Here is a 27,642-nt window from a genome sequence, read left to right on the forward strand (position 1 = left end):
ATAGAATGGCTTAAAGGAAGTAGGAACTAATATAACTATATGCAAGCACTGAATTTCTTTTTCTTTAAAGGTGATGTACAGAAGGGAAAAAATTAAGTCAGACAAGGAGCACATTTCTTTACCGACAATGCCATGCTTTTCCTCCTTGTCTCTGTTTTTTCCTCCCACTTCGCAGCCACAGGCTGTACAGTTCATTTTCAACACAGTGTCTAGTGAGCATCACGACTGCATTTGCTCACCTTGGTCCCTCCGTATCTGTGCCCTGCTTATCCTCCCAAAGACAGACACAAACAAACAAGAAAAAAGGAAAAGAAAACCAAAACAGCAAGCAGGAATAAAAAAAACTTATTGCTTCCATTTCCTGGAGTTTATTTTGATCAACATGATTTTAGATGATCAGATGCTCAGAGGTACTGTATTACTGACTTTTATAGTTTTTGGCAGCTGAGAAAAAAAAGAACTATATGAAGATGCCTTACTTTCCATCACTTGTATATGTAAAATTTTCCTGTGACTAACATCATGAAGAAGTACATTTACCTTCTGGAATAAGCTTTTGACTGTCTTCAACTACAGATGCGTACCTGAAAAATCTCAGGAATGCTGTATAAAGTAACAGTTTTTGCACTGATACCCCTTCAACAGAGGAAGTACCACAGTTACGCCTCAACTCCCTAAAGGCACATCTTTAAGAAGCTAAACCTAATGTCAATTTACTTTCTGGGTTAGCCTGATCATTATGGGACAAGACCTAGGAAACCTCTCAAATGACTAAATATGTCTACTGCCCTTTCCCACAACGTAGTTGTTGTACTGACAACAATGTATTATCTGGTTTTTTTTGCAGGAATGACTTTTCAGGAGTCAACTTCTACAGTAATTTCTACCACAGAAAAAATGCCTTAATTCATCAATGAAGGAAAACAGATTCCAGTAGCTTCCATCAGAAAGAATGGCATCCCATTTGTAAGGAAATGGAAAGACTTGGAAAAAATTAAGTGAGGCGAGCTAGAAAATTTTTTAATGAAAAACTTGAAACTCCCATCAAAAAGTATATCCCAGCAAGAAAGCATTACTTGTTGAGTTACAATAAGTTTGTTAAGCAAAACTAGATTATTTTTCTTGGTCCTTCTACATTAAAGAAGAACTAGTCAAAGATAAGTTCTTCAAAATACTTGTCTACAATTCTACATGGTAAAGGCCATTTACTCCACATATAATAAAGTATTTAATCCAAGTCCATCAGGGAAGGTCCCATGCATCCTTTTTCATAATTATCAACAGGCTGATAAGTGAGATCCAGGGAAGGTCTCCACGTAGATCCCAACCTCTTTTCAGGCCCTTGCTGCAAAAACTTCCTCCTGCTTAATCCTGTTAAAGCCTCCACCGAATTATTTGTGTTATCAAGGCAACTGGCACACTGGAGGCAGGCACCTTTCCTTTTCTGCGATCACATCCTGGACCACCCTGGTCACACCTCCTCCTGCCCCTTCCTACTTAAATGGACACTGCCAGGGGTCACCCCTTCTCTGTGGAGCCTCACTGCAATTTGTTCTCCAATAAACTCTCTTCTGCCTGGACTGTGTGGCAGTTTAAGTCTTGGAAAAACCTTATATTTAAAATAGTATTTTTATTACTTTAAGATGTTATAATTAAATCATAATGCAGATATACATACTAGTAGCATGAATCACAGGTGAAGAGAAATTTTCAATGGGATCTATCTAAAATACTAAAAACAAGTGACAGATTGTCCACCAATAATATAGCAAACACACAAGAAACATTGTCAGTAGCTTCTCAGGAAATGTATATATCAAGAGAATACTAATGAAGAGTGGACAGAAAAAAATCTGATTGCTGTAAAAATATACTGGCTTCTGGGAGCTCAGAAGAGAAAATTCACTGTTTTATTTCCTTTCGAGAATCAACCAGAATGCTTTATGATAGTCTATGAATTTGTTTTCTGATTTTCTACTTCTAGGTTAACTAAATCTATATTCTAAAGAAGTATCATGACAGTGTGTGAGGGGAGCTACAACTAAGCCATCACTAGTGAAATGCTGTGATTAAAGGAGGGTGACTGAGATCCAGTAGACATGAGGCTTGCTGTAGAGTTAAACGGATCCTGAAGGAAGTAACAGGTAAAGACATAAAGAATGCCTCAGAGGAGGTGGAGGTACATTTACAGACAAGACAGGGGAGGAAAAGGGGAAAGTGAGAGAACAATAAGAGAGCTAGAAGTATAAGAAAAAAAGTTGACAAGGTCCTCAACTCTCAAACCTTATGCTCTCAGATGCTTAGGAAAATGCTCTTGGCATTTTTTTCCTGCCCCAGATTTGTTAACTTTCTCCCATTCTTAATACAGTAGAACAGGTTCTACTTTCTTCTTATGGACAGTGATGAGGAAGAAGAGTAGAAGAGCCATTTGGTTGAATCCTCACATTTTTAGAAAACCTTAGACTCATTTTTAATGCTCTTATACATATAATCCCAGATATCTTTTTATAAGATATCACAATTTTGTAACCAGTTTTTGCACTTTTTCCCCCTTCCTTTTCTATCTTCTTCCTGATATCACAAGAAAGGAAAGTGACCAGCCCTACATATTTTTTTCTTTCATATATTTTGTATTGTAATTAATAGAAGGGTTACATTATATTCACCAGATAGAAGGGCCATTACTTCACAAACATTGATATCCTTTCTCATGTCTTGGTCCCCATGTCCCTCCTTCCACCCCTGCCCCTCATCTTGTTTTCCCCCCTTCCTTATCCTACTTATTATTTTGACCTTTTGAAGTCCCAGATTGACTCTGGGTAGCTAGTTAACATTAACAAGAGTCACAAGTTTGGTAATATTTTTCTCTTATTTTTTATTATATCTGAATAAAAGTTGTAAATTGTCATGCTGTATTTAACATTTTCATATTTAAAAAAACCAAGTCTCACAATTTCACTTTTATCACGTTTTCAATCTTTTGGTAGTTTTCCTATAGTTCTTTGCTTTGTCATTTTTTTTTTTTTTTTTTGCCAGTCCTGGGCTTGAGCTCAGGGCATGAACCCTGTCCTTGGACTCTCTCAAGGCTAGAGCTCTACCACTTGAGCCTCAGCACCACTGCCGGCTTTTTTCTATGTATGTGGTACCGAGGAATTGAACCCGGGTCTTCATGCATGCTAGGCAAGCACTCTACCACTAGGCCAAACTCCCCGCCCCTGCTTTGTCATTTTTTTAAACTCTTCTTTGGACTTCCTCCAAAGAGGAAGTATGCATCATCCTGTTATGATGCATACAGTACTTCAAGTACTTCATACATGAATATTTCATATATATAGAATATATATGACAAAAATCAATTTAGAAATTCTAACATACAAGTAAATGTTACTGCTTATAGAGTCACCTACAATTAGTTATTAAATGTAATTTTGAAGTATTGTGATATCAATAAAAATAGTAGTCTGCAATATAAGTAATATTTAATAATAATATATCAGAAACCTTGATCTGCTTGTTCTAATTCTGTTGCTGAGGTATAAAAGACCTCAACTTTATTACTAAGAAACATTTAGAAACCAACAAGAAAGTGGTAAGTAAAGATTTTTTTCTGCTGCAAATGCTCTTAGTATTTCTTCTTTTGTTGTTTACATGTAGATAATCCTAAACTAGAAAACTATGTCTTAAAATTTTAAATCTTTTTCACTGAAAAATTTTACTAAGTACATTATATCAACACACATAGACTAAATACCTAGATGCAAATCACCTAAGTTTCCCTAGCTCCTTGTTGTTACTTACTCAAAGTTCTGGGAGATTGTTATTATTTATTTATTTATTTATTTATTTATTTATTTTTGCCAGTCTTGGGCTCAGGGCCTGAGCACTGTCCTTGGACTTTCTCAAGGCTAGAGTAGAGCTCTACCACCATTTCCAGCTTTTTTCTATGTATGTGGTACCAAGGAATCGAACCCGGGTATTCGTGCATGCTAGGCAAGCACTCTACCACTAGGCCAAACTCCCGGCCACTGTAATTATTTTTTTTAACATAACATGCAGTTTACAAATTTTAAGTTTGCTTTTCTGGTCAGCTGAATGGTATCAATATTCACCCTATCTGCTCAAGGCATTAAAAAAAAGCAACTAGAAACATATTAGCATACATTTCCTGAGAAATGCAACCTCCAAATGACAATAATGAAGTTCTAGTAATAACATTCTTTAAATATGCAATCTTTCTTCCACCAATTTCAACCCTCCTGAGTAATCTCAGAGAGTGCTTTACCTTACTGAATAAAGATAACCTAAAATATGTCTTGTTTGCTGGCAAGCTGCAGGACTTCCTGTTTGGAGATACACCAGGCTAAGTAACCCAAAGACAGCTGAGTATCTTAAACAGGAGGTTGGGAGGTCTCTCAGATAGAGGTGGTGGGGGGCAAATTCCTTATAGTCAGGCAAGAAAATAAAAATCTACGACAAGAACCTAAGTACTAAGCAAATAATTTAAACTAAGCTTAACATAATATGACGAAGTTCCTTTATACATCCTGTTTCCTTGTCATTATTGTAAAGCTCTTTGCAAAGGAGTATTTTTCTTTTTTCTTTTTTTTTGCCAGTCCTGGGCTTGAGCTCAGGGCCTGAGCACTGTCCTTGGACTTTCTCAAGGCTAGAGCTCTACCACTTGAGCCTCAGCACCACTTCCAGCTTTTTTGTATGTATGTGGTACCGAGGAATCGAACCCGGGTCTTCGCGCATGCTAGGCAAGCACTTTAACCACTAGGCCAAACTCCCGGCCCAAAGGAGTATTTTTCTATTTATAAGCTGAGATATTTTGAAAGCCTTTCCTTGGCTGGGGAGAGCTGTTTTGTCTAAGCTAGTTCTAGGGAGGTCATGTGATTCACTGGAACCTACTGGGTAGGTTCATACATGTTCAACCTGGAGTTATTAGAAAGTTTAGAGCTAAGGGGGAAATGGAGCAATGGGTGAAAATGCCTTCTGTGGTTGAGTTTGGCATATACGGTTAAAACAAATACATATTCTTATACATTTAATAAAAAGAAATGAAACAATATTGGAAGGAGAAATGCACTTGGCTTTTCATACTTGTTGAGCATCAACATAATTCACATAATTCATCTCTTCAAATTCTCTAGTTATCTTGATTAGTGCTAAAGTCAATACCAATGGCATTTTTCCCACATGTAATTCATTACCCCTCCTTGCAGCACCGTGAATCCACAAATTCTTTGAAAGAAATTGGTAGGCACATCAAAACAACATTTCAGGCTTAGCTACTAGGAGAATGAAGGGACATTGACAACTCCTTAAAAGGCTCTACTCAGCATTAGTGTTTCTGATGATAACCCTTCTAACAGGTGAGATTTAATCTCATTAAGGTTTTAACGTCTCAAATAGTTAATTGGACATTTATTTGTAAATTTTTTGGTTATTTGAAGTTCTTCTTTTGAGACATGTTTATTTAATATGATTAACAAATATGTTGGTTTATTTTTCATTTGTTGCTGAAGTTTTGAGAATTCTAGACAATTTATTTGGTTGGTCATGGGGCTTGAACTCAGCCTGGGCACTGTCCCTGAACTCCTCAGCTCAAGGCTACCACTCTATCCTTGAGCCAAGCCCTACTTCCCATTTTCTAGAGGTTAATTGGAGATAAGATTCTCAGGTCATTTTGTGCCTGGGCTGGCTTTGAACCTTGATCCTCAGATCTCAACCTCCTGATCTAGACAATTTTTTGTCAGACAAAACTGTTTCAAAAATTTTCCTCACTCTGATACAGAAAATGTGGTACACACACACACACACACCATGGAATTCTACATAGCCAACAGACAAGATAAAATAATGGCATTTGCAGGGAAGTGGATGAATCTAGACTGAATCATGTTGAGTGAGATAAGTAAAGACCCAAGGAACAAAAGGCGCTTGGTAACCTTAATATGTGGCTATTAGATCCAAACAGAACAAGAGTGAGGACTCAATATTTGCATATCCAATGCTATGGACATGGTATTGGAAATATAAACACAACTACATAGACATAAAAAACCTATGGCTCTATAGACATAATGTTTTATTACATAAATTAATATGTATCTAAGATATACAAACCCTTAGCCTAATTTTGATTATGTTCTAAAAACTAAGTGCCCTTCTTGAACACTCATTTGTTAGACATGTCATTTGAAATATGATGTAAAAATCAATGTTAATAAATTCTTTAATAAAAAAATTTAAAAAATTTTTCCTCATTCTGTATGTTGTCTCTTTACTAAAAACTTTTTAGTTTGGTGTAATCTGGTTATTCTCTATTCTATGCCTTATATATTATGAATAATTCTACAAGTGGATTTCTGCAACATGGCATATGAACTATGCTAGAATATTTTCAATCATCAAAACAACTGCATTGATCATATGCAGCAAAATGTACAGGCCTCAAGGATTTAGGCTAAGTAAAATAAGACAATTAAGACACATCTCTTATTTGAAAATATTTTTAGATTGATCTCCATGAAATGACGCATTATTCAATTTATAGTGATTACTAGAGGTTGTGAAGGGTAGAGGGAGGGGAGGATGTAAAAGGAGGGGGGATAATTAGTATCACAAAACTAGTAAGTTCTAGTAGGTGACCATATTTCACAATAATCTATTGGATAGAATGAAAGGTGAGCTCAGATGCTTCAAAAATGAAAAGTGTGTTAATTGCCCAGACTCCATCAGCACATATTTTATCTATGTATTGAAATACCACAGTATACATCATATTTAGGTACCATTATTATATATTAATCAAAAATTTAAAAATATTTATGGGACAGAAATGTTAGCTCTGATTTGATCATTACATACTCTATACATGTATTGAATTATAGCTCATAGTTATGTACAATTAAAATAAGAATAAAAATGACTCATTCTGGTGATCAGGGAAGAATGAAAACTAAACAAAATCATGAATTTCCTATCCTATATACTATCACTTTTAAGGAGCTGGTTGAGACTGAGAAAGACCATGGGTATAGAAACAGAATTAGTATGGAAGACATATCAGAAGGGATGTATCAATAGAATTAGGGTGGAAGGCTCTGAAAAGATGTATTTTTCCTTCCTTGTTTTCTCTAAGATAAATTGGATCTCCAAGAAAACAAAGGCAGAGCACCCCCAGGTCTAAAATGCACATGTCCTGACTAGTCATACCTTTTGGAAACTCTTGCGAGGCCTCTGAGATCCAAGGAGCTACTTGGATATCCAATTTATGAAATTACTAATTTTTAATTTTGTTTACTTCAGTAAAATCGGAAAGAAGCTATTGATGAGATTCCAAAAAAGAAAAGAGAAGATAGAATATTTAGAGCCCAAGGAGCTTCTTTCCAGCTACATAAAGCTAACTAGGAAACCTTTCTTAAATCATGTGGTGGGCAATGGCATTGCCATTTAATATGACAAGTACATGAGCTACAAAAATAAGTTTCTTTCCTTGGGGATCTTAAGTTGGTCAAGGTGACAAGAAATACATAGCAAAAGCAATTCAATTTCTGATTTGTATAGGTGTTAGGAAAAGTAGATGCTGCGGAGACTATTTTAAAAATGGGTAGGCAGATTAAGGTTTTGGGAAAGTCACGTGTCATCACAGAAGACTGGATTCTGATGTGTGAGGTGCATTAGAATAGGTCTGAGATGAAGTAGAAGTCATGTTAAAGAGAACATAATTCATACTGGACACCTGTTAAAGCTGTTTTCCCGGTCCTTTAAGTCAATGTTCACAGGGTGATTAGACAGTCTATCTTTTAGTTTGGCAAGAAGACAACTAAATTTATGGGTGTATAGCTAAGCTTTTTATTTCATAAAATAATATAAACAGAAATAAGCCACTTAAAATCATGTGTTTAAATATATGTGTTCTAACTTACATTTCTTATCTCCTATTTAATCTCATATCATCATTTACAGTTAGATAATGCACAGAAGGCTCAAGGTTCAGGACAAGAAGAAGGAAGTCAGTCACACATGACTGTCTACAAAGTACATTTGATGGAATCCGTTACACAAAATTTTCTTTAGAGTCTATAGGAATGCTGCTAGTAAGTACCAGCATTAAAGAACATTAAAGCATTAAAGCAACATTAAAGAAATAGAAGGAATGTACTTTGGGAACAGAAATTTATAACTAAGGAACAAGCAATAGATAGAGAAGACAATGGAGGAGATAAAAATTAAATTGATAGTTTTTGACCTCTTGCTTCAGATTATGAAACAGTCAAATTAAGATAACATGTGCTTCTTTGTGTACATTTGTGCTGGTCCTGGGGCTTGAACTCAGGACCTGTGAAACTATAACTGAGCAGGCTATCACTCTACCACTTGAGCCATAGGTTTACTTCCAGCTTTTGGGTGGTTAATTGGATGTAAGAGTCTCATTGACTACTGCCTGAGCTGGCTTCAAAGCACAATCCTCAGATCTCAGCTTCCTGGGTAGCTAGGATTATGATGTAAATCATCAGCATCAGGAAATATATGCCTGACTTTTTTCTTTTTAAAAATTCAAATAGTATCTTTTCAACAACTTGAAATTATACAGTGTCACATAAACTATTGAAACCTGAATAATTTTTAAAACATATTTATTACTATTCATTAGATTTTCTAGTAAACCTGGTTTGTCAAACTATATAATTTATATTTAGAAATAGGTAATCTTCAACTAGCCAGGGGAGTAATTTGGATGTAATTTCACTTGAATTTGTTCTTGCTAGAAGATGAATTTTATTCTTTAAGACAAAACTTTTCTATTGTTTTGTGAATCACATTTTCTAGTACTATTTGCATAGCTTCATGATAATGCTTTTATCCTCTAAGGCAGGACTCTTTGAAATGAATGCTCAAATATTACAGCCTTAATTCTCCTTTATTAACAAGTACAAACTTATCAACTTACTATATGCATTTCATCAAGCTATAGCAAGACACACATATTTCTTTTTCAGTAAAACTAGAAGTACAAAAGAATTCTAATTTAAATACTCTGAATCTCTTATGAGATGACTTACACATATTGGGTGGAACTTATTTTATGAATTACTTATGAACATGACAGATAATGTGATAGTTTTACACCAAGTGCTATCAGCCTTACTATATCCTAAGTTGTAAGTTGTTACTGTGTTTCTTTCTCCAGTAGAATATCCCTTTCCTACATCCAAATAATACTTACAGATCTTTGCTGGTATTCCTCAAGAACTAACATGGGCCCACTAGGTATCACTATTAATGTGAACTGTTCTTACAGGACTGCTGTCTCCATAGCCACTAGTTGGAAGATTTGGGCCTAATGATCTAGTCATGGGATGTTCTTTCATAGTCAAAGTAGAGCTGACTTCCTTGTTCTCACTCTGCTTGTTTCTTGATTATTCTTATCCTGTTCTCATAGCAGAGGCAGATGAGTGAACTTCACTGGACTGTGAAGTAATAATTTGTTTTGTTTACTGATTTTTCCAAGTTCCTAGTGTAGCTATTTCCACATGGTAAGCCCTCAGGAAATTAAATGAATAAATAAATGTCTCCCTGACTACCAACTTACCAGTTTGCTTATTTTCATTGTTCCTCCTTCTCAGAAAGATACATTCTTTCTGTGTGAAATACCCAAAAGGTGGTGGGGCATAACCCAGATATAACATTTAATTTGGGGTAATTTTTGACTTTGTGAAAGTATCTACTGCTTGTTTCTCAGTGTTGATAATGATTTGACTGGCTGTTACTTCAGATTAAAAAAAAGATAGTAATTAATAATGCTAAGGAGAATCATTGCATATTTACTACAGATACATACTTTCCACATATAGCCCTCTCATAATTCTTGAAGCAACTCTGCTGGTTAAATATTAAGAATTGGAAGATGCCAGACAAGTAGCAAAACTTGAATTTAAACTTATCTCTCAGAAAATCTAATTTCATTTATGTGTAGCTTCTCTATTAGACATGTTTATAATATGGATCAACAATGATTGATTAGCACTTGACCTAAAATCAAACTATTAGCTAAAACTGTTTCAGGGTACCTGTGTAGATGACTACCTGCTGTTAGCAAATAGCACTGCGCTGGCCTATGATGCAGTTGTTATTTCCAACCAGTGTTATTTATAACACCAATCACGTAGAGAAAGTTCTCACCAGCTCATCTTTAATATTAAAAATATGGTGTTGTATCACCAGGGGAAAATTGAGGAAAATACAGTAACATTACTACTAAAGCTCACAGAGTGAGTAATGCTGACCAACAGTGGTCTCTCTCCATTGAAAAACACAGAGGAAAAGTCTTATTACAGCAAGGGATTATTAAGACTTACAGGGAAGAATTCTGCAGTGGTAAGATTTATTCAAAAGAGAAACAGGTTATATTAAGTAAGGTTGATGAATTTCTAACCCTTCAGCAATCTTAAATTTTTTTTAAAAAAAGCAAGTCAGAAAAGAAAAAAAAGAAAAGCAGAGTGCTTAGAATAAAGAAAAATCAGTGGAAAGGAAAAAAAAGTCATTTTTTTAGATGGCTATAGCTAAAGCCCAAGTTAAAGTCTTTCAATTTCTATTGTTAAATGCAATGTAAGTCTAAACGTCTCACCCTGTGAAATTTAGAATGGTTTATGAATACATTCTTTGAAGTAAAAAATTAAATTAGCTCCTTTCTTCTGTAAGTTCCTCCTAGAAAACATACAATAAATATCCAATAAAAAGCTAAATAAAATATTATCTACTATATCTCAAGGAGCCTCAGTTTAATGACAGACATGTTTGTAAGTGCAAACTCCAACAGAGCAAGTAACACTAGTTAGTAATATCAAATAAACTATTTGGGAAAGTAGATTCAAATGTTTATTAAACCAAGCCACTCTGTTTGACACAGGGGATCTCAGAATAAATAAGTCCTTAGTCCTCAGGGAGAATACAGTCTAATATTATGTTGTGGAGTGACGGCCAGTAGCCGTAAAAAACTGCTAAGCAAATAAAACAGCCAGTTTAAGATATGTTTAAGTGTGGGGCTGGGAGTTTGGCCTAGTGGTAGAGTGCTTGCCTAGCATGTACGAAGACCCAGGTTCGATTCCTCGGTACCACGTACATAGAAAAAAAGCCGGAAGTGGTGCTGAGGCTCAAGTGGTAGAGTGCTAAGCCTTGAGAAAGTCCAAGGACAGTGCTCAGGCACTGAACCCAAGCCCAGGACTGGCAAAAAAAAAAAAAAAAGATATGTTTAAGTGTAAAATATACATTGGCCTTGGGAAATGTGTATTCTAAAAGAACTTGATTTCACACCAGTTGCATGTTAAGATTTTCATGCATTAATAATCCATAAATAATTTTTACTGGTTTAGTTGCACATTTTAATATGTTACTCAGAATCTATGTGATTCGTAGCTGTTGGATATGCTAGCAGAAGAAAATAGATTAGGAGGACTAGGCTCTAACAACATTTTATAGGTACAGTATCAGTATAGTACTGACAGGAAAGAATAGAGAAAACTTTTTTTTGGGGGGGGGGGGGGTTATGGGCTTGAACTCTAGTTTGGGTGCTGTCCCTGAGCTCTTCAGCTCAAGGTTACCACCCTACCCCTGGGCCTGGGCATTGTCCCTGAGCTTTTCAGCTCAATGCTATGGCCCTACCCTTGAGCCACAGACCCACTTCCCCATTTTCTAAAGGTTAATTGGAGATGAGACTCTCAGCTCCTTTTGTGCCTAGGCTGGCTTTGAACCTTGATGCTCAGAGCTCAGCCTCCTGAGTAGTTTGGATTACAAGCCTGAGCCACCATGCTGAGCTCAACATGTTCATGTTTTGTTTAAATTACCTACCTAGAGTTCTTCAACATCCTCCTTTTCCCCATAATTGTCTTTCTGATTCCTCTGTCACCAGCCAAAGTATGTAAAAAATGTGCCAGGTATGGCCTACAGGAGCAGCATGGCCAATACTTGTCGAGAGGAGCCCTGGATCTATGATGTCTGTGAGCCTCCAGTCCCTCAGGTCTGGAAGAGCATCCTGAGCCTCAGGGACTCCCTGATCAGAATACAAATGTCAGTAAATATAGTGACAATGAAAGATACTTCTGTGTGGGGTGACAACAGGAGGACACGTTGTAGGGAGAGAGCTGTGTTTCTTGGTATCACTTCCTAGAGGACAACTGAAAGCCTGTGGGAAACTCTGGAGGCCACAGTTGTGTGAGGGAAGCCATGAAAGGTGTATGTAAAACTGCTCCTGTCCAACTAAAGCAGGTTCTACTCTTGCCCCAACAAAACTGAACAGTTACATGGGGTTGGGACTGTAGGAGCAGCTGTCATCATGACTCCACCCATTCTGCCTGGATCACAAGACTCTGGTCACACCCCCTATTATTTCCTGTTTCTTTCCGACCAATGGGATAGGAGACTTGGGGCCACGCCCACTTTCATGTTGTTTATAAACACTGGGATTTCCTCTGTAGGCTTACACCACTACCAGCAGCTGTTGGAAGTAGAGGTGGCTGAGTGGTGACCAAGAGAATCCGGGTGATTCGGCGCTATACTAGAATAAACACATTTATTAGTGAGTGAGTGGGAAACCACAGGAGATTTCAGAGCCTGGGAATGTGGCCCATCCATCTTTCCCGTCCCAGAGCTAGTACATCTAAACAAGCAAGACCAAAAAAAGGCAAAGAACAAAAAGGTCTGCAGGAAGAGCAGCAGAACAAAAAGGGAAGTAACCCCAAGACCAACACCACTGGGGCCTGTAATTCATGTGAGGGTGCAGCTAGAGACCACGTTGACCCCGAGACTTGCCTGCCTTCGGGCACAGTCGGGGCAGCCTGGGTCAAGAGTGTCACAGATCTGGAGATTCGCTACCAATGCCTGCTACTGGCCCTGGACTGGAGCAGACTAAGACACAAATATCTCTTCAGTGAAATCCACCAACTGAAGCAAGAAAAAAAAGACCTGCAGGAACAACAGCAGGAAGAAAATGAGAAGATGGCCCAGGAGCAAGAAATGCTGAAAGCAGAGTTAGAAGACCACAAGGTAGCCATCCAGAGGTTGGTTTCGGAGGAAGGCCGCTTACAATCTGCCCTGGCCCACATGGAAAAGGAAGCCAACAAAAGTCAAGCGGAACATGAAGATCTGACCAGCCGCTTGCAGGCTTCTCAGCAGCACAGCTTAGACCTGGAGCTGGCCTTATCTGTGCTCACCAACACGCAGGAGGACACTGAGCAGAAGAACAGACAGCTCATCCAAGGTCTGGGTGATGTGAAGCTGCAGCTCGAGGCAAAGAGCAGAAGCTGTGACAACCTGCAGGAGCTCAATGCAGCCTTGCAGGGGAAGCTGGACGTGCTCTGTACCCAGCAGACAGACATGAAACTGAGAAGTGAGAAATTCCAACAAGCACTAGAGGAGCGGGCAGTACTGAAAGGAAGAGTAGAGTATATGGAAAGTGTGGTGAGTGCATTGAGGTTGGAGAGGGACAAGTGTGCGGAGGACCTGAGGGTGGAGAGGTCCACGTGGACAGAGAAGGTACGGTGGCTCTCACAGGAGATGAACCAACTCACAGAGGAGTGGGAGGAAGACCTGTGGCAGATGGTGGATCTAGAAAAGAAGCTAGCAGAAATGGAGAAGCAGCTGGCAGAGGCGCAGCGCCCTGCAGGACCATCTCAGGCTGATCAGCAGCACCAGGCCCAGGCCTGCCAGATGCAGGAAGACTTCAAAAACCTGCAGCAACAACTTAAAATCCAGGTACAGGAGAATCAGAGGCTCAAGCTCCAAAACCTGGAGCAGCAGGAACGGCTGCTGATACTAGAGAAGACTCATCAGCTTGATGAGTCTCAGCCCAATATCCTTGACACCCAGAGATGCACAGATGGGCAAATGAGGGAGCTGAAAGAGCAGCTGGAGCAGCTGCAGGGAGCTGTCCACAGGCTGAGCACTGAGAAGGACCAGCTCACCAGCCTCCTGACCTCAGAGCAACAGGAGAAGAAACAGCTCCAGGAGAAGCTGGAGCAGCGAGAGATGGAGTTAGGAGAGTGGAAGGAGGTGGCTGAGAGAAGGAGCCAAACGGCTCACAATCTACAGGAGCTCAATGCCCAATATCTGGCCCAGCTGCAGGAACTCAGAGCCACCCGTGAAGACAACATGGCCTCCACTCAGCAGCTGAATGCAGAGGAGGAGCTGCAGCAGCACCTGCTGAGGCACACCCAGCTGCTGGAGCAGCAGGAGCAGGACCAAAGCTTACAGGACACTTCCCAGTGTCTGGAAGCCCTTAAGGAGCATCTCCAGGCCCAGCTGAGCTTCCTGGCTTTACCCCGAGAAGGTAAAGAAGGGGACAAGGAAGAAGCAAGGGCTGAGGAGGCAACTCCAGCGGCCATGACCATCCCAGAGGCTGTGGACAACCCACGAGTCATGCAGGCCTTTTACATAAAAGCAAAGTCAGTTGCTGAGGAGAGAAAAATGAAACTCAGCCAGCAGCTGCAGGAGCAGGAGGCCCGCTGCCAGTGCCTGGCCAACCTGGCGGCCCAGTGCCAGGCCAGGCTGGAGCAGCAGGCCCTGTACCCCAAGAGCAGGAACCATGGTCCATCAGGGGACAGGAAGCAGGACACGCGGGTGTCTAAGAAGATGAAAATCTGCTTCATGCAGGCCCTGCCTGACAAGGTGGAGCACCAGAGTCCAGTGGAGGACCTCAAGCACCAGTGCTCCCAGCTGTCCTTACACATCAGCGCCCTTGATGACTCCATAAAGGTGTGCAAAGTACGGATGCAAGTCCTAGACCAGCTCTATAAGGAGAAAGATGACTGTGTCAAGCAGCTGACTCAGGAGAAGGTGCAGAAGAAGAAGGAGCTGCAGGAACTCCTGGTCCTGCTTTTGGGGGAAGGCACGCATTGCCAGGGCCAGATGCCAGCACTCCCTGAGACCCCTGCTGCTGAGGCCACTTCACACCTTCCAGGCCCTTCCACCACTGAAGAGAGCGAGGAGCAGAAAATCTTTGAAGATGCCCAACTCCAAGAGACTGTGCAGCCTGCCCAGGTAGAGGCGGGGGGCCCTTGTTCCCTAAAGGCCTCCACCACAGAGCCCACTGTGATGCGAATGGCTGATACCCAGCCCCCTGAAGAGCTTTCTGGCCTGGGCAATGAGCGATCCCCATCCGCTCCTTTCTTCTCCAAGCTGAAGAAAATGATGAACTCGCAATAATGACTCTAAAGACTTGTCAGCCATCATGGCATTCTCTCTAGTCTTGAATGAGTGATGACTGATGGAAGGTGGCCCTAACTTTAGGGTAGAGCCATCTAAAAGTCCATGTATGGACTACCCATCTAAAAGTCCATGTATGGACCCATGTTATTATTAAATAAATTATTCATAAAGGAAAAATTACCCGCTTATTTTTTTTTCATTTTTCCATATTTAATTTAAAGCATAAGAGTTCTGTATATATCCATGTACCATTAAGAGTTAGTAGGTAAGTTCTGTTTCAAATTCTTGCCTGCAGGTTTACAGTTGTCATTTAACAGCCATTGGTTGATGGTTATACTTTGAGGAAGCTCTGATAAAATTAGTACATAATGGAGAATTTTACTATATCATTTTAAAAATAAACAGCAGCGAATACACATGAAAAAATGCTCATAATCTTTGTCCATGAAAGAAATGCAAATTAAACCTACATTGAGATTCCACCTAACCCCAACAGAATGGTCATTATCAAGAATGGAACAGCTGCTTGGTTGTGGCACACACTGGTAATCAACGAAGATGAGGCAGGAGGATCATGAGTTTGAGACCAGTCTGGGTTACACCTTGGGCTGGGAGTGGACTAGTGGTAAAGTGAGCATAGAAAAAGCTGGAAATAGTGCTGTGGCTAAAGGGTAAAGCTCTAATGTTAAGAAAGCCCAAGGAGTGCGCTCAGGACCCGAGTTCCAGCTCCAGGACTGGCAAAAAAAAAAAAACAAAAAACAGGCAGGAATGAGGCTACTTCATTGTTGGTGAGAATGTAAATTTGTTCAACCACAGTATGGAGATCCCACAAAAGACTAAACATACAGCTCCACTATGACCCAACAATCCCATTCTTGGGTATTTACTGAAATACCCACAAACAAGGCCATACTAAACTTACCAGCACAACCATGTTCACTGCAGCATTATTTACCACAGCTAAGATATAGAACCAATCCAGATGCCCCTCACTAGATGAATGGATCAAGAAAATGTGATACACACACACACACACACACAATGGGATTCTATGCTTCCATCAGAAAGAATGGTACTGCCCTATTTATAAGGAAATTCAAAGATTTGGGGAAAAAATCATATTACATGAAGCCTGACCCAAAGAAACATAGATTCCATGCTTTCTTTTTTAGTAATTAGTACGTCTAGGATAGTCCCAGCAGAGGATCATAATAGCTCAATAGCTATGCACACATGACCATATAAAATGATACCAAGTGAACTAAACTCTTAAGAGGGTTTTTTGTTTTTGTACTGTGTGAAGTTATTCAGAATTTTTTTTATTGTATTGTAGGTATAGAGGTGTTAGTTAACATTCATCAGGTAGTGGTACATTACCTTTTGTAACCTTTCTCATGTTTTTGTCCCACTGTCCCTCCCCTCACCCATTCCTTTCCTTTGTGTTTTCCCCCCATTTGGTTTGTCCTTATTGTCATTGCTTTTTGATTTTGGTACCCCGTGATACACACACACACACACACACACATCATACATACATATATATATATATATGTATACGTTTATCCAATTTGGGGACAGAAAAGTAAAACGGTGAGACAAAGGACAAAGGGTGAACCAGTGCAATAGTGATACAAGACACTTGGAAATGAAATTTACAACTTTGTGGGTGGACTCTGAAGGGGAGGGAAAGTAGGAGGAAATGAGGGAGTAACTCTGTATGACAAGAAATATACTCATTACCTTATGAAACTAACCCATCTGTAAATACCTTTACAATAAATTTAAAAAAATAAAAAAATAAAATTAGTACATAATGGAAGACTTTACTAAACCATTTTAAGAGTAGAAATAAAATATAAATGGAATTTTAGAAGAATTAATGAAAATATTAATGTATCTGTGGTTATAAATTTTTAAGATCATGAAGTTTCTCTATGTTCACCAAATATTTTTCAACCACAGTAGACTAGTAACTACTGAACAAGAGAAATCATTTATCAGGGTTCTCTTTCTGGGTAGGGAGTGTGGCCTAGTGGTGGAGTGCTTGCCTAGCATGCATAAACCCCTGGGTTCAATTCCTTGTTACCACATAAACACAACACTGGCCTTGAGAAAGCTCAAGGATAGTGCCCAGGCCCTAAGTTCAGGCCCCATGACTAGCAAAAAAATTCTCAAAATGAGGCACAAGTGCCTATTTCTTTGTTCCAATTCCAGTCTTTCTATCACAATATCTATCTGTGAAAACATTAAATTTCTTTCCAGTAGTATATTCTGAATACTTTACAATACAGTTTTTCTGTATTCGGTCTACGATCTAGGGATGGGGAATATCAAGCCTAAAGGGCATTTGGCACAGGTATAGGACAAATATGCTTCTCATTACCTTCTTGCAGCCTATCTGCCTGTACAAATGTTGTATGGTCTCAATAGAGGTTATAAATATCCAATTAATTTTTTTAGAAAAAAAGTTCCCCGGGGCCGGGAGTTTGGCCCAGTGGTTAAAGTGCTTGCCTAGCATGCATGAAGACCCGGGTTCGATTCCTCGGTACCACATACATAGAAAAAAGCCGGAAGTGGTGCTGAGGCTCAAGTAGTAGAGCTCTAGCCTTGAGAAAGTCCAAGGACAGAGCTCAAGCCCAGGACTGGCAAAAAAAAAAAAAAAAAAAAAAAAAAAAAAAAAAAAAAAAAAGTTCCCCAGTTATCCCTTGGTTATCTTATATTGTTACAGTATCTTATCTTGTTATCTGATATATATATATATATATGTTTATTTGAAATAGGATAGGAAAGGGAGGAAAACAAGATGATTGGGAGGGGTCAGGGGAGGGAAATGGGGACAAAAACATGAGAAAGGGTAGCAATGTTTGTGAAGTAATGCACCTCTACCTGGCAAATATAATGTAACCCTTCTATTAAGTACAATAAAATATATTATAAAAAGAAAAAAAAGTTACCCATTCACTATTTCTTGCTACTTTATTTTATGTCTACTAAAACTTTTGTACATGCATGCCTATGCAATGGCTTTAGCTACTATATAATATGTTCTAACATATATTATTATTTTTCATCATTCTCTGCTTTACAACATTAACTTTTTAGTTCAGAATTGTTTTGTTACATGTCCTAAACAATTTTTTTAATAGTCGGGATAACATATAAGGTCAGGTAATAGGCGCATTATTTCTCACACATTGACACCACTTCCCATTTTTGTCCCCATTTCCCTCCCTCCACACCCTCCCAATCATCTTGTTTTCCCCACATCCCTTTCCTATTTCAAATAAACAAATAAACATATATACAATATACCAGGTAACAAACTCTCATCCTATATGACCTTATGTACATAGGTTTTTGAGCTATTATAATCCTCTGCTAGGAGAGTGCTAGATGTGTACTAATTATTACGAATGAGGGAAACCATTGAGCCTATGTTCCTTTGAGTCATTCTTTCTGATGGCAGCATAGAATTCCATTGTGTGTAAGTACCACATCTTCTTGATCCTGAGGGACATCTGGGTTGATTCCATTATCTTTGCTATGGTAAATAATGCTGCAATGAACATTGTTGTGCTGGTTTTAGTATGGCCTTGTTTTTGGACGTTTGGGTAAATGCCAAGGAATGGGTCACATGAGAGCTCTATGTTTTAGTCTTTTGTTTTCCATAGGGGTTGAATGAGTTTACACTCCCACTAACAGTCCTAAACAAATTTTTATTTGAATAGAAAGTTTATTAAGTGTATGCTTCATATATTAAATCTTACAATTTTGTGTAATATGCCACTATTTTTTAAAGTACGCCAGCAACTAAATCTTTCAGACATTCATGTTTAATTAGCTTGTGTTAGTGGTGTGGCTGTCATTAACACTATCTCTACTTTGCACTCTACATTGGAACTGATGGCTAGCACAAACAATGACCAACTATTCTAAATGATTGTTTTAATTTTTGTAAACCAATTCCAAAGTAGTAAACAGTAATGTATTACAATATTAATGGGTCAAAGTACCTAAAATCACATTATAATCTTATTTTTACTGCAAATGTCTTAAACAAAATCCTTATTTTCTCAAAATTAAAAACTGAAAATAGCCACAAATCATGACTACATGCAAAAATGTACCGTGAGCACCTAGCCATTTAAAGACTTTATAATTAAGTTATATGTATAGTTTGTTCATGAAAAACCGCTGTCATTTAACAGTTAAACATTCGGTGACAGGTTAGCATGTTAAACTTAGAAAACTTAGCACTGGTATTTCTTTGTTTTCTAATGAGACATCATTTACTCTTTTTGTTTTTTTTTTGTTCTGCTGATCCTGTGGCTTCAATTCAGGGCCTAGGCATTGACCTCTTTGTGCTCAAGGCTAACACTCTACCACTTTGAGACACAACTCTATTTCTGTCTTTTTCGGAGTAGTTTATTGGAGATATGAGTCTCATGGACTTTTCTGCCTTGCTGAATATTAACTGCGAACCTTAGATCTCAGCCTTCTGAGTAGTTAGGATTAAGGCACGAGCCACTAGCACCTAGCGACTATTTACTCTCCTTTTTTTTGTCAGTCATGGGGCTTGTACTCTGGGCCTGGGTGCTGTCCTTGAGCTCTTTAGCTCAAGGCTAACCTTTGAGCCAGAGCACCACTTCCTGTTATCTTGTGGTTAACTGGAGACAAAAGTTTCTTGGTCTTTAGTGCTGGGCGGGCCTTGAACCACAATCCTCAGATCTCAGAATCCTGAATAACTAGGATTACAGATGTGAGCCACTGCACTTGGCCTACTTACTCCTATTATCATCGTTGCTCTTATTTCTAAAGCCATATAATGAAGCTCTTGTATTATCCGACTTTCTTCAATCAACTTACATTTCATCCAATGGTGATTATAAGTACATAGAAATTCTGACAATATATATGAAATAAAATACTGACATACTGCTTTTATATCTCTCAAAGGTTTGAAAAAATTTGCTTGATAATTGAGAGGAAAAAGACAGATAAAGGATGAATTTGTAATTCATTTATGCTGGGATAAATTTGATCTTTAACATTACAGCTGTGAGAAGCCACTCTTACACATCACACTCCACATCAATTTAGGTGCTAAATCAAAGGCCTACAGAACTTTCAAATTACAATTTTCAACGAAACAGGAAAAGTTAAAATTCAACATGGATGTAGCAATACTGTAAAGAAGAGACAGAATATTGTTAGTGTGACCCTCTTGACAAAGACATCTAAAATGATTAATAATTCAGAGCAACAACAAGTACATGAGCAGTCTGCTTGTTTTACAGCTACTACTCACTCATATACTAAGAAAAAAAATGCATCAACAGTGGACTAGCACATGCACGAGTCATTTCAGAACATGGAACTTTGGTTGCAATAACTCCTTGGACTCAGTATAAAAATATATGTATCCGTGAAGTAATGAAGGATGCTGACACGAAGTTTACTAGTTTATGTATGCTGCAGCAAAGATCAGATGATAAATGTAAGAGGAAGAGAAAAATCAACAGGAATGTAAGATAGACTTTCAGTGTCACTAAAAGGCAACTGTGTTTAATCAGATAGCATGTGCCTTGATTTCAGCAGCCTACTTGGAAAATACAGACTAAATCTGGGTCTCAAAAGTATGACCAAAGAGCAATGAGAAATATTCCATTCCTGGGGCTGGGCACTGTCCTTGGGCATTCTCAAGGCTAGAGCTCTATCCCTTTGAGCCACAGCAGCACTTCCAGCTTTTCTTCTCTGTATGTGGAATCAAGGAATGGAACCAGGGCTTTGTGCATGCTAGGTGAACACTACCACTAGGCCACTCTCCCAGCCTGAAATATATTTCTTTAAAAAGAAAAATGTGGAAGGCGTTGGAAGATGGCGGCAGTTTGAGTCTTCCAGAGCTCTCGCCAAGATACCAGTTTTGGAAGCATAGGGGACAGTGTATACCTCAAATTGATCCTAAGTAAGCTTTAGCGATACAGAGACCTCAGTCACAGAGGAAAAAGGCAGAAATGCGGCACAAAGAAGACAGCAGGGACCGGATCCAGCCGCTCGGAGAGGCCGCAGAGACACAGTGGCTCTTCTGAATCTGAGCAGCAGTGCTTCTTGGTGCTGCAACATGCTGGCTGCAGACAGAGCCACACAGAGCCTGCACGAGCCCAGAGCCGACATCCAGCCGTGCACGGATGACCTGCCAGCTTCAGGGAACCGGAGAACTCAGCAATTTGTGAGTACCTCCGCGGAGAAGTTTCCACCTCTGCTGGCAGAATGGCATTGGGATGGAGCCCCTCTCCCACAAGCTGAGAGCAACACCATCTTGACTACTGGAAAAGACCTGGCCAAAGCAATTGTAACCTGAGAGGTGTTGCTGACAGTGCCATCTTTCTAACTGGCAAAGGATTTCCCAGAGATCCCTTAGCCAGAAATCCGGCCCCAGCGCTGCTTAAGTCCGTCCCCTGTGCCAGCCACAGACCTGGTAACAAAGCTGCCCGCAGATCTTTCAGCTTTGTTTTCCCAAACAATCAGATCCGAAAAACCTCATAGCCAAATCACAAGAGAAAAAGAATTTCTGAAGTGTTTGGATCCCGAATTTAGTGGAGACACAAGTTTCCTATCCTGCCCTGCCCCCCCCCCAAAATCCTGAATACCATTTTTTTAATTTTTATTATTTTTTAATTCTTTTTGTTCTTTTTGTTTTGGGGTTTTTTTTCTTCCACCCCCTTTTTTATTTGCATTTTTAGGTGTTCTTATTTTCTCTTTACCATCCTACCTACACCTTTTTTTTCCCCCTCTTTCCTTTCCTGCATCCCTCTGTCACCGTGATGGTTCCTGGAAACATAGTGAGAGCTCTGGGTACAGTCTGAATACAAACAATATCTATATTGATACAGTCAACTGCTTTTTAATCTCCTGGTCTCAACCCTAGTATTTCTTAAGTAAGAGCTCACAATAGTGAGGAATCTCCCCCCACCTTTTTTTTTCTTTGGTTTTGTTTTTTGTTGTTGTTATTGTTTTTTTTTTTTTTGCTTTTTTGTTTTTGTTTCTCTGTTTTTCATTCTGTATTGTTTCTTGTGGTTGTTTTTGTCTTACTTTGCTTTTTTTCTTTCTTTTTAAAATTTTTCATCATTGAGATCTCCTATTTCTACCTCCCTCTTTTCTTGATATATTCTTCTTATTACCCTTCTTATTTTCATAAGTTTTATCTAATCCTTTCCAAACTTTGTACTCAAATATGCTACCTGCTTATCAACTTAGGTCAGTTATCCTTACGCTATACCTTTTGTTCATTACTATAATAAATTTACACTCCTACGTTATTCCTCTCGTACCTCCCCTGTTCGCTCTCACACTATTTTTCTGTCTCTGGTCCTCTGTTCATCTTTCAACCCTTCTAATGCATGGATCTACACTTAATGGTTGTTGAGCAATACTGTATATCTAGGTGTTCAGTTATACTCTAGGTCCCGAGGGACTTAAATACAATAGAGATTGGATTGAGAGGCTTATTGTTTTGGTCATAAATCAGTTATCAGTGGTTGTATTAGACTGGTCTGTAAATGCACAAAAAGAAAGAGAGAGTGATAATACCAATCAAAAATTGTGAACATCTAGTGTCTGCCAGCTAAAGAGGTCTAGGTTGGTTATATCTGAAAAATTATAATCTTGTTTAGTATTAATCTTGCTTCCATTTTCAAATGGGCAGAACAAGAAACTCAAGAAAAATGTCAAATCAAGGAGTAACATCCCCCACCCAATAAAAACAGACAATGGAACAGTCACTGGCAAACCTAGAGGAGAGTCTTCCAAGTGCTACACAAATGCAATTGATAAACATCATTTATGAAAAATGTGAAAATACAAAGAAAGAGATAGGGGAGGAAGCCATAGCTAAACAAGAGGAAACCATAAATAAGGTGATATGTGCAAAAGGAGAAGCCATGAAGGAGGCCATAGTAAAGGTTTTTCAAAGAAAAATGGATGAATTCATAGAATCCACAAACAAAAAGGTGACTGAACTCCAGCAAATGTCCAAAGAGAATAAAGCTACTGAGCTAACCACTCAAATGGAAATCAAGGAACTAAAGAAATCCATACATGATCTAAAAGAAGAGATGCAAGGCATCAAAAATGAGCAATTAGAAGCAAGGGAGATGAAGAATAAAGTAGATAGCTTTGATAGCAGGTGAGACAATGCAGAAGAAAGAATTTCCGGGGCTGAAGGTAATTTAGTTGTTATAGAAAAAGAACAGAAAATGAGTCAATCCAAATTTAGGAAATATGAGAGCGCACTTCAGGAGGTCCAAGATACAATTAGGAAGCCTAATTTAAGGCTAATTGGTATTGAGGAGGGCGTGGAGAAAGAGGTCAATGGTATTGGAAATATACTTCAGGGAATCATCTCAGAGAATTTCCCAAATATCCAGACAGGCAGGTCCATCCAGATACAAGAAGCTTTTAGAACCCCAAACAGACCAGACCAAAAAAGAACATCCCACCGCCACATCGTAATCCAAACTGGATCAATAGAGACCAAAGAAAGGATCCTAAAGGCAGCCAGGGAAAGGGATCAATCACTTATAAAGGCAAACCAATCAGAATAACTCCAGATTTCTCAGCAGAGACCATGCAAGCAAGAAGAGATTGAAAGCATATATGTCATGGCCTTAAGTCAAATAACTACCAACCAACAATACTGTACCCAGCTAAGCTCTCATTCATAACTGAGGAAAAAATAAAAACATTCCATTCCAGGGAAAAGCTGCAACATTATGTAGCAACCAAACCAACATTACAGAAAATTCTCAAAGATGTTCTACACATAGAAAACCAACATAAATGCAATACAGAGAAAGAAATGGCACCTAAACATTATACCATCTAAGTACCACAAGAACTGTCAAGACACAGGCCTTAATGAAAGCTTTTAAAAATGGTTGCAACTAATAAATATCTCTCAATCCTAACTCTCAATATCAATGGATTTAACTCTCCAATTAAACGGCATAGTATGTCTAGTTGGATCAAAAAGCAAGATCCATCATTCTGCTGTCTTCAAGAGACACATCTTACCCCAAAAACAAACATTTTTTGAAAGTGAGATGTTGGAATAAACTCTATCAAGCTATTGGCCCCCATAAACAGGCTGGAGTTGCCATCCTCATATCAGATAAAATAGACTTCAAACTAAAATTAGTAAGAAAAGACAAAGAAGGTTATTACATACTACTAAAGGGATCTTTCCTCCAGGAGGACATAACCATCCTAAATATCTACACACCGAATCCCGGAGCTCCTAACTTCATCAAGCAAACTTTACTTTCACTGAAACCATACATAGATCGAAACATAGTGATTGTTGGTGACTTTAACACACCACTCTCACCTATGGACAGATCAACAAGGCAAAAACTCAACAGAGAAACCTTAGAATTGAACAACTTTATAGAGCAACTAGATCTAACAGACATCTGCAGAATATTCCACCCAGCAACAACACAATATACATTTTTATTAGCTGCACATAGAACATTTTCCAAAATAGACCACATCTTAGGCCATAAAACAAATCTGGACAGATTCAGAAACACTGAAATAATTCCAAGCACGCTCTCAGACCACAGGGGCATCAAATTGGAACTGAACACAAATCTCCACCAACGAAAAGCCTGTAACTCATGGAGATTGAACAACACATTCTTGAATCACCAATGGGTCATCAAAGAGATCAGAACAGAAATCCAACAGTTTATGAAATTTAACAATAAGAGCACACAAAATAGCAGCTTCTCTGGGACACGGCAAAGGCAGTACACAGAGGAAAATTTATAGCTCTGAGTGCCTATAACAACAAATTGGAAAAATTGCAAACCATCAAGTTAATATGTCACCATAAGCTCCTGGAAAAAGAGCAACAAACCAACCCTAATCCCAGTAGAAGGAAGCAAATTATTAAAATCGAAGCAGAATTAAATGATTTGGAATCCAAAAAAACTACAGAATCAACAAAACAAGGAGTTGGTTCTTTGAAAGAATTAACAAAATTGACAAACCCTTAGCAAATCTTACCAAAAAAAAGAAGGGAGCATAGCGAAATAAACAAAATCACAAACGAAAACGGTAATATCATGACAGAAATTACCAAGATCCAGAGTATCAAGAGGGAATACTTCTCAAACCTTTATGCCAACAAATTTGAGAATCTAGAAGAAATGGATGAATTCCTAGCCAATATTAACATACCCATACTGAACGAAAAAGAACTAACCCAACTAAACAGGCCCATTTCAAGCACTGAAATAGAAATGGCATTAAGACAACTTCCACCTAAAAAGAGCCCAGGGCCAGATGGATTCACAGCTGAATTCTATAAGGTCTTCAAAGCAGAGCTCACACCAATACTCCTCAAGCTCTTCACCAAAATTGAAAATGAAGGTTCTTTACCAAACTCATTCTATGAAGCCAGTATAACCCTCATCCCCAAACCAGACAGAGATTCATCAAAGAAAGAGAACTATAGACCTATTTCTTTGATGAACATCGATGCAAAACTTCTCAACAAAATATTGGCCAACCGTCTACAATAATTCATCAAAAAATTATACACTATGATCAAACAGGATTCATCACAGGGAGGCAAAGCTGGTTCAACATACGCAAATCAATTACTATAATTCAACACATCAACAGGAGCAAGGACAAAAATCACATGATTGTCTCAATAGATGCAGAAAAGGCATTTGACAAGATCCAAAACCCCTTTATGTTAAAAGCTCTGGAGAAACTAGGAATCCATGGAACATTCCTCAATATAATAAAGGCTGTGTATGACAAATCCACAGCTAGCATTATACTTAATGGTGAAAACTAAAGCCATTCTCTCTAAAATCAGGACCAAGACAAGGATGCCCACTGTCTCCACTCCTCTTTAACATAGTATTAGAATTCCTAGCCAGTGCAATAAGGCAAGAAGCAAGCATAAAGTGGATCCAAATAGGGAAAGAGGAAGTAAAACTTTCCCTCTTTGCAGATGACATGATTCTGTATTTGAAGAATCCTATAGACTCTATTCCCAAGCTCCTTGAGTTCATTCAAAACTTTGGAAGGGTAGCAGGATATAAAATTAACCCTCAAAAATCAACTGCCTTCCTTTACGCCAACAGTGACAGGAATGAGGCAACAATCAGGAAAGCAACTCCTTTTGCAACAGCCGCAAAGAAATTAAAGTATCTAGGAATTATCTTAACTAAGAATGTAAAGGACCTTTTTGATGAAAACTTTAAACCCCTGAAAAAGGAAATTAAAGCAGAACTGAGGAAATGGATAAACCTCCCATGCTCCTGGATTGGAAGAATCAACATCGTGAAAATGACAATCTTGCCTAGGGCTATATACAAATTCAACGCAATACACATCAATATCCCAATGTCATTCTTTAAAGAAATAGAAGAGGCAATCCAAAATTTCATATGGAATAATAAAATACCCCTGTACAGCAAAAACACTTCTTAGCAGAAAGAACAGCGCAGGAGGAATTTCAATACCAAACTTTAGACTCTATTACAGAGCTATAATTATCAAAACAGCTTGGTACTTGCACAAGAACAGGCCTGAAGACCAACGGAATAGAACTGAGGACCCAGTTATTAAACAGAGACCTATGGCCACGTAATCTTTGACAAGGGAGCCAAAAAAATAGAATGGAAGAAAGATAGCCTCTTCAACAAGTGGTGCTGGCAGAACTGGTTAAGCACCTGCAGAAAACTAAAGTTGAATCCTTCTTTGTCATCCTGCACTAGAATTAACTCCAAATGGATCAAAGACCTGGAGGTAAAAGTTGACACACTGAAAACTTTACAAGAAGGAATAGGAGATACACTAGGTCTCCTTGGCACAGGTAGAAACTTTCTTAATAAGGACCAAGAATCACAACAAATCAGAGAAAGGCTGGATAAGTGGGACTGCATTAAACTGTAGAGCTTTTGTATGGCAAAGACATAGTTAGTAAATTAATTAGGAAGCCTACAGAGTGGGAGAAGATCTTCACCAACCATACAGCGGACAAAGGCCTCATATCTAAAATATATTAACAGCTCAAAAAATTGAATCACTCTAAAACTAATCTCCAAAGTAACAACCATCCCATTAAAAGATGGGCCAAAGACTTAAAGAGAGTCTTCTCTGAAGACGAAACAAAAATGGCTTATAGACACATGAAGAAATGCTCACCATCTCTGGTCATAAAAGAAATGCAAATCAAAACAACTCTAAGATTCCACCTCACTCCAGTTGGAATGGCCAGGATCAGGAAAACGAATAACAACAGATGCTGGAGGGGATGTGGCCAGGAGGGATCACTACTACACTGTTGGTGGGAGTGCAAACTCATTCAACCACTATGGAAAGCAGTATGGCAATTCTTCAAAAGACTAAACA

At 38.7% G+C, this 27,642-nt stretch overlaps 1 protein-coding gene across 22 annotated transcripts in view; it reads right to left on the reverse strand.

Annotated features, from left to right (window-relative positions):
• Fer (FER tyrosine kinase) overlaps positions 1–27,642 on the reverse strand; it is a 432,292-nt gene that overhangs the window by 78,445 nt on the left and 326,205 nt on the right. Inside the window, exon 20 of one of the 22 annotated variants that reach the window (XM_090331533.1) lies at positions 15,477–15,556. The exons of the other annotated variants lie outside the window; for them this stretch is intronic. Coding sequence (XP_090187659.1) covers positions 15,514–15,556 — 43 coding nt within the window. The 3' untranslated portion in view covers positions 15,477–15,513. Of the gene's footprint in view, positions 1–15,476; positions 15,557–27,642 lie in introns of those variants that run through there. 22 annotated transcript variants of the gene reach the window in all.

The sequence above is a fragment of the Megascapheus bottae genome, chromosome 4 (genome assembly GCF_031878675.1).
Source record: "Megascapheus bottae isolate mThoBot1 chromosome 4, mThoBot2.hap1, whole genome shotgun sequence".
NCBI classification, from domain to species: domain Eukaryota; kingdom Metazoa; phylum Chordata; class Mammalia; order Rodentia; family Geomyidae; genus Megascapheus; species Megascapheus bottae.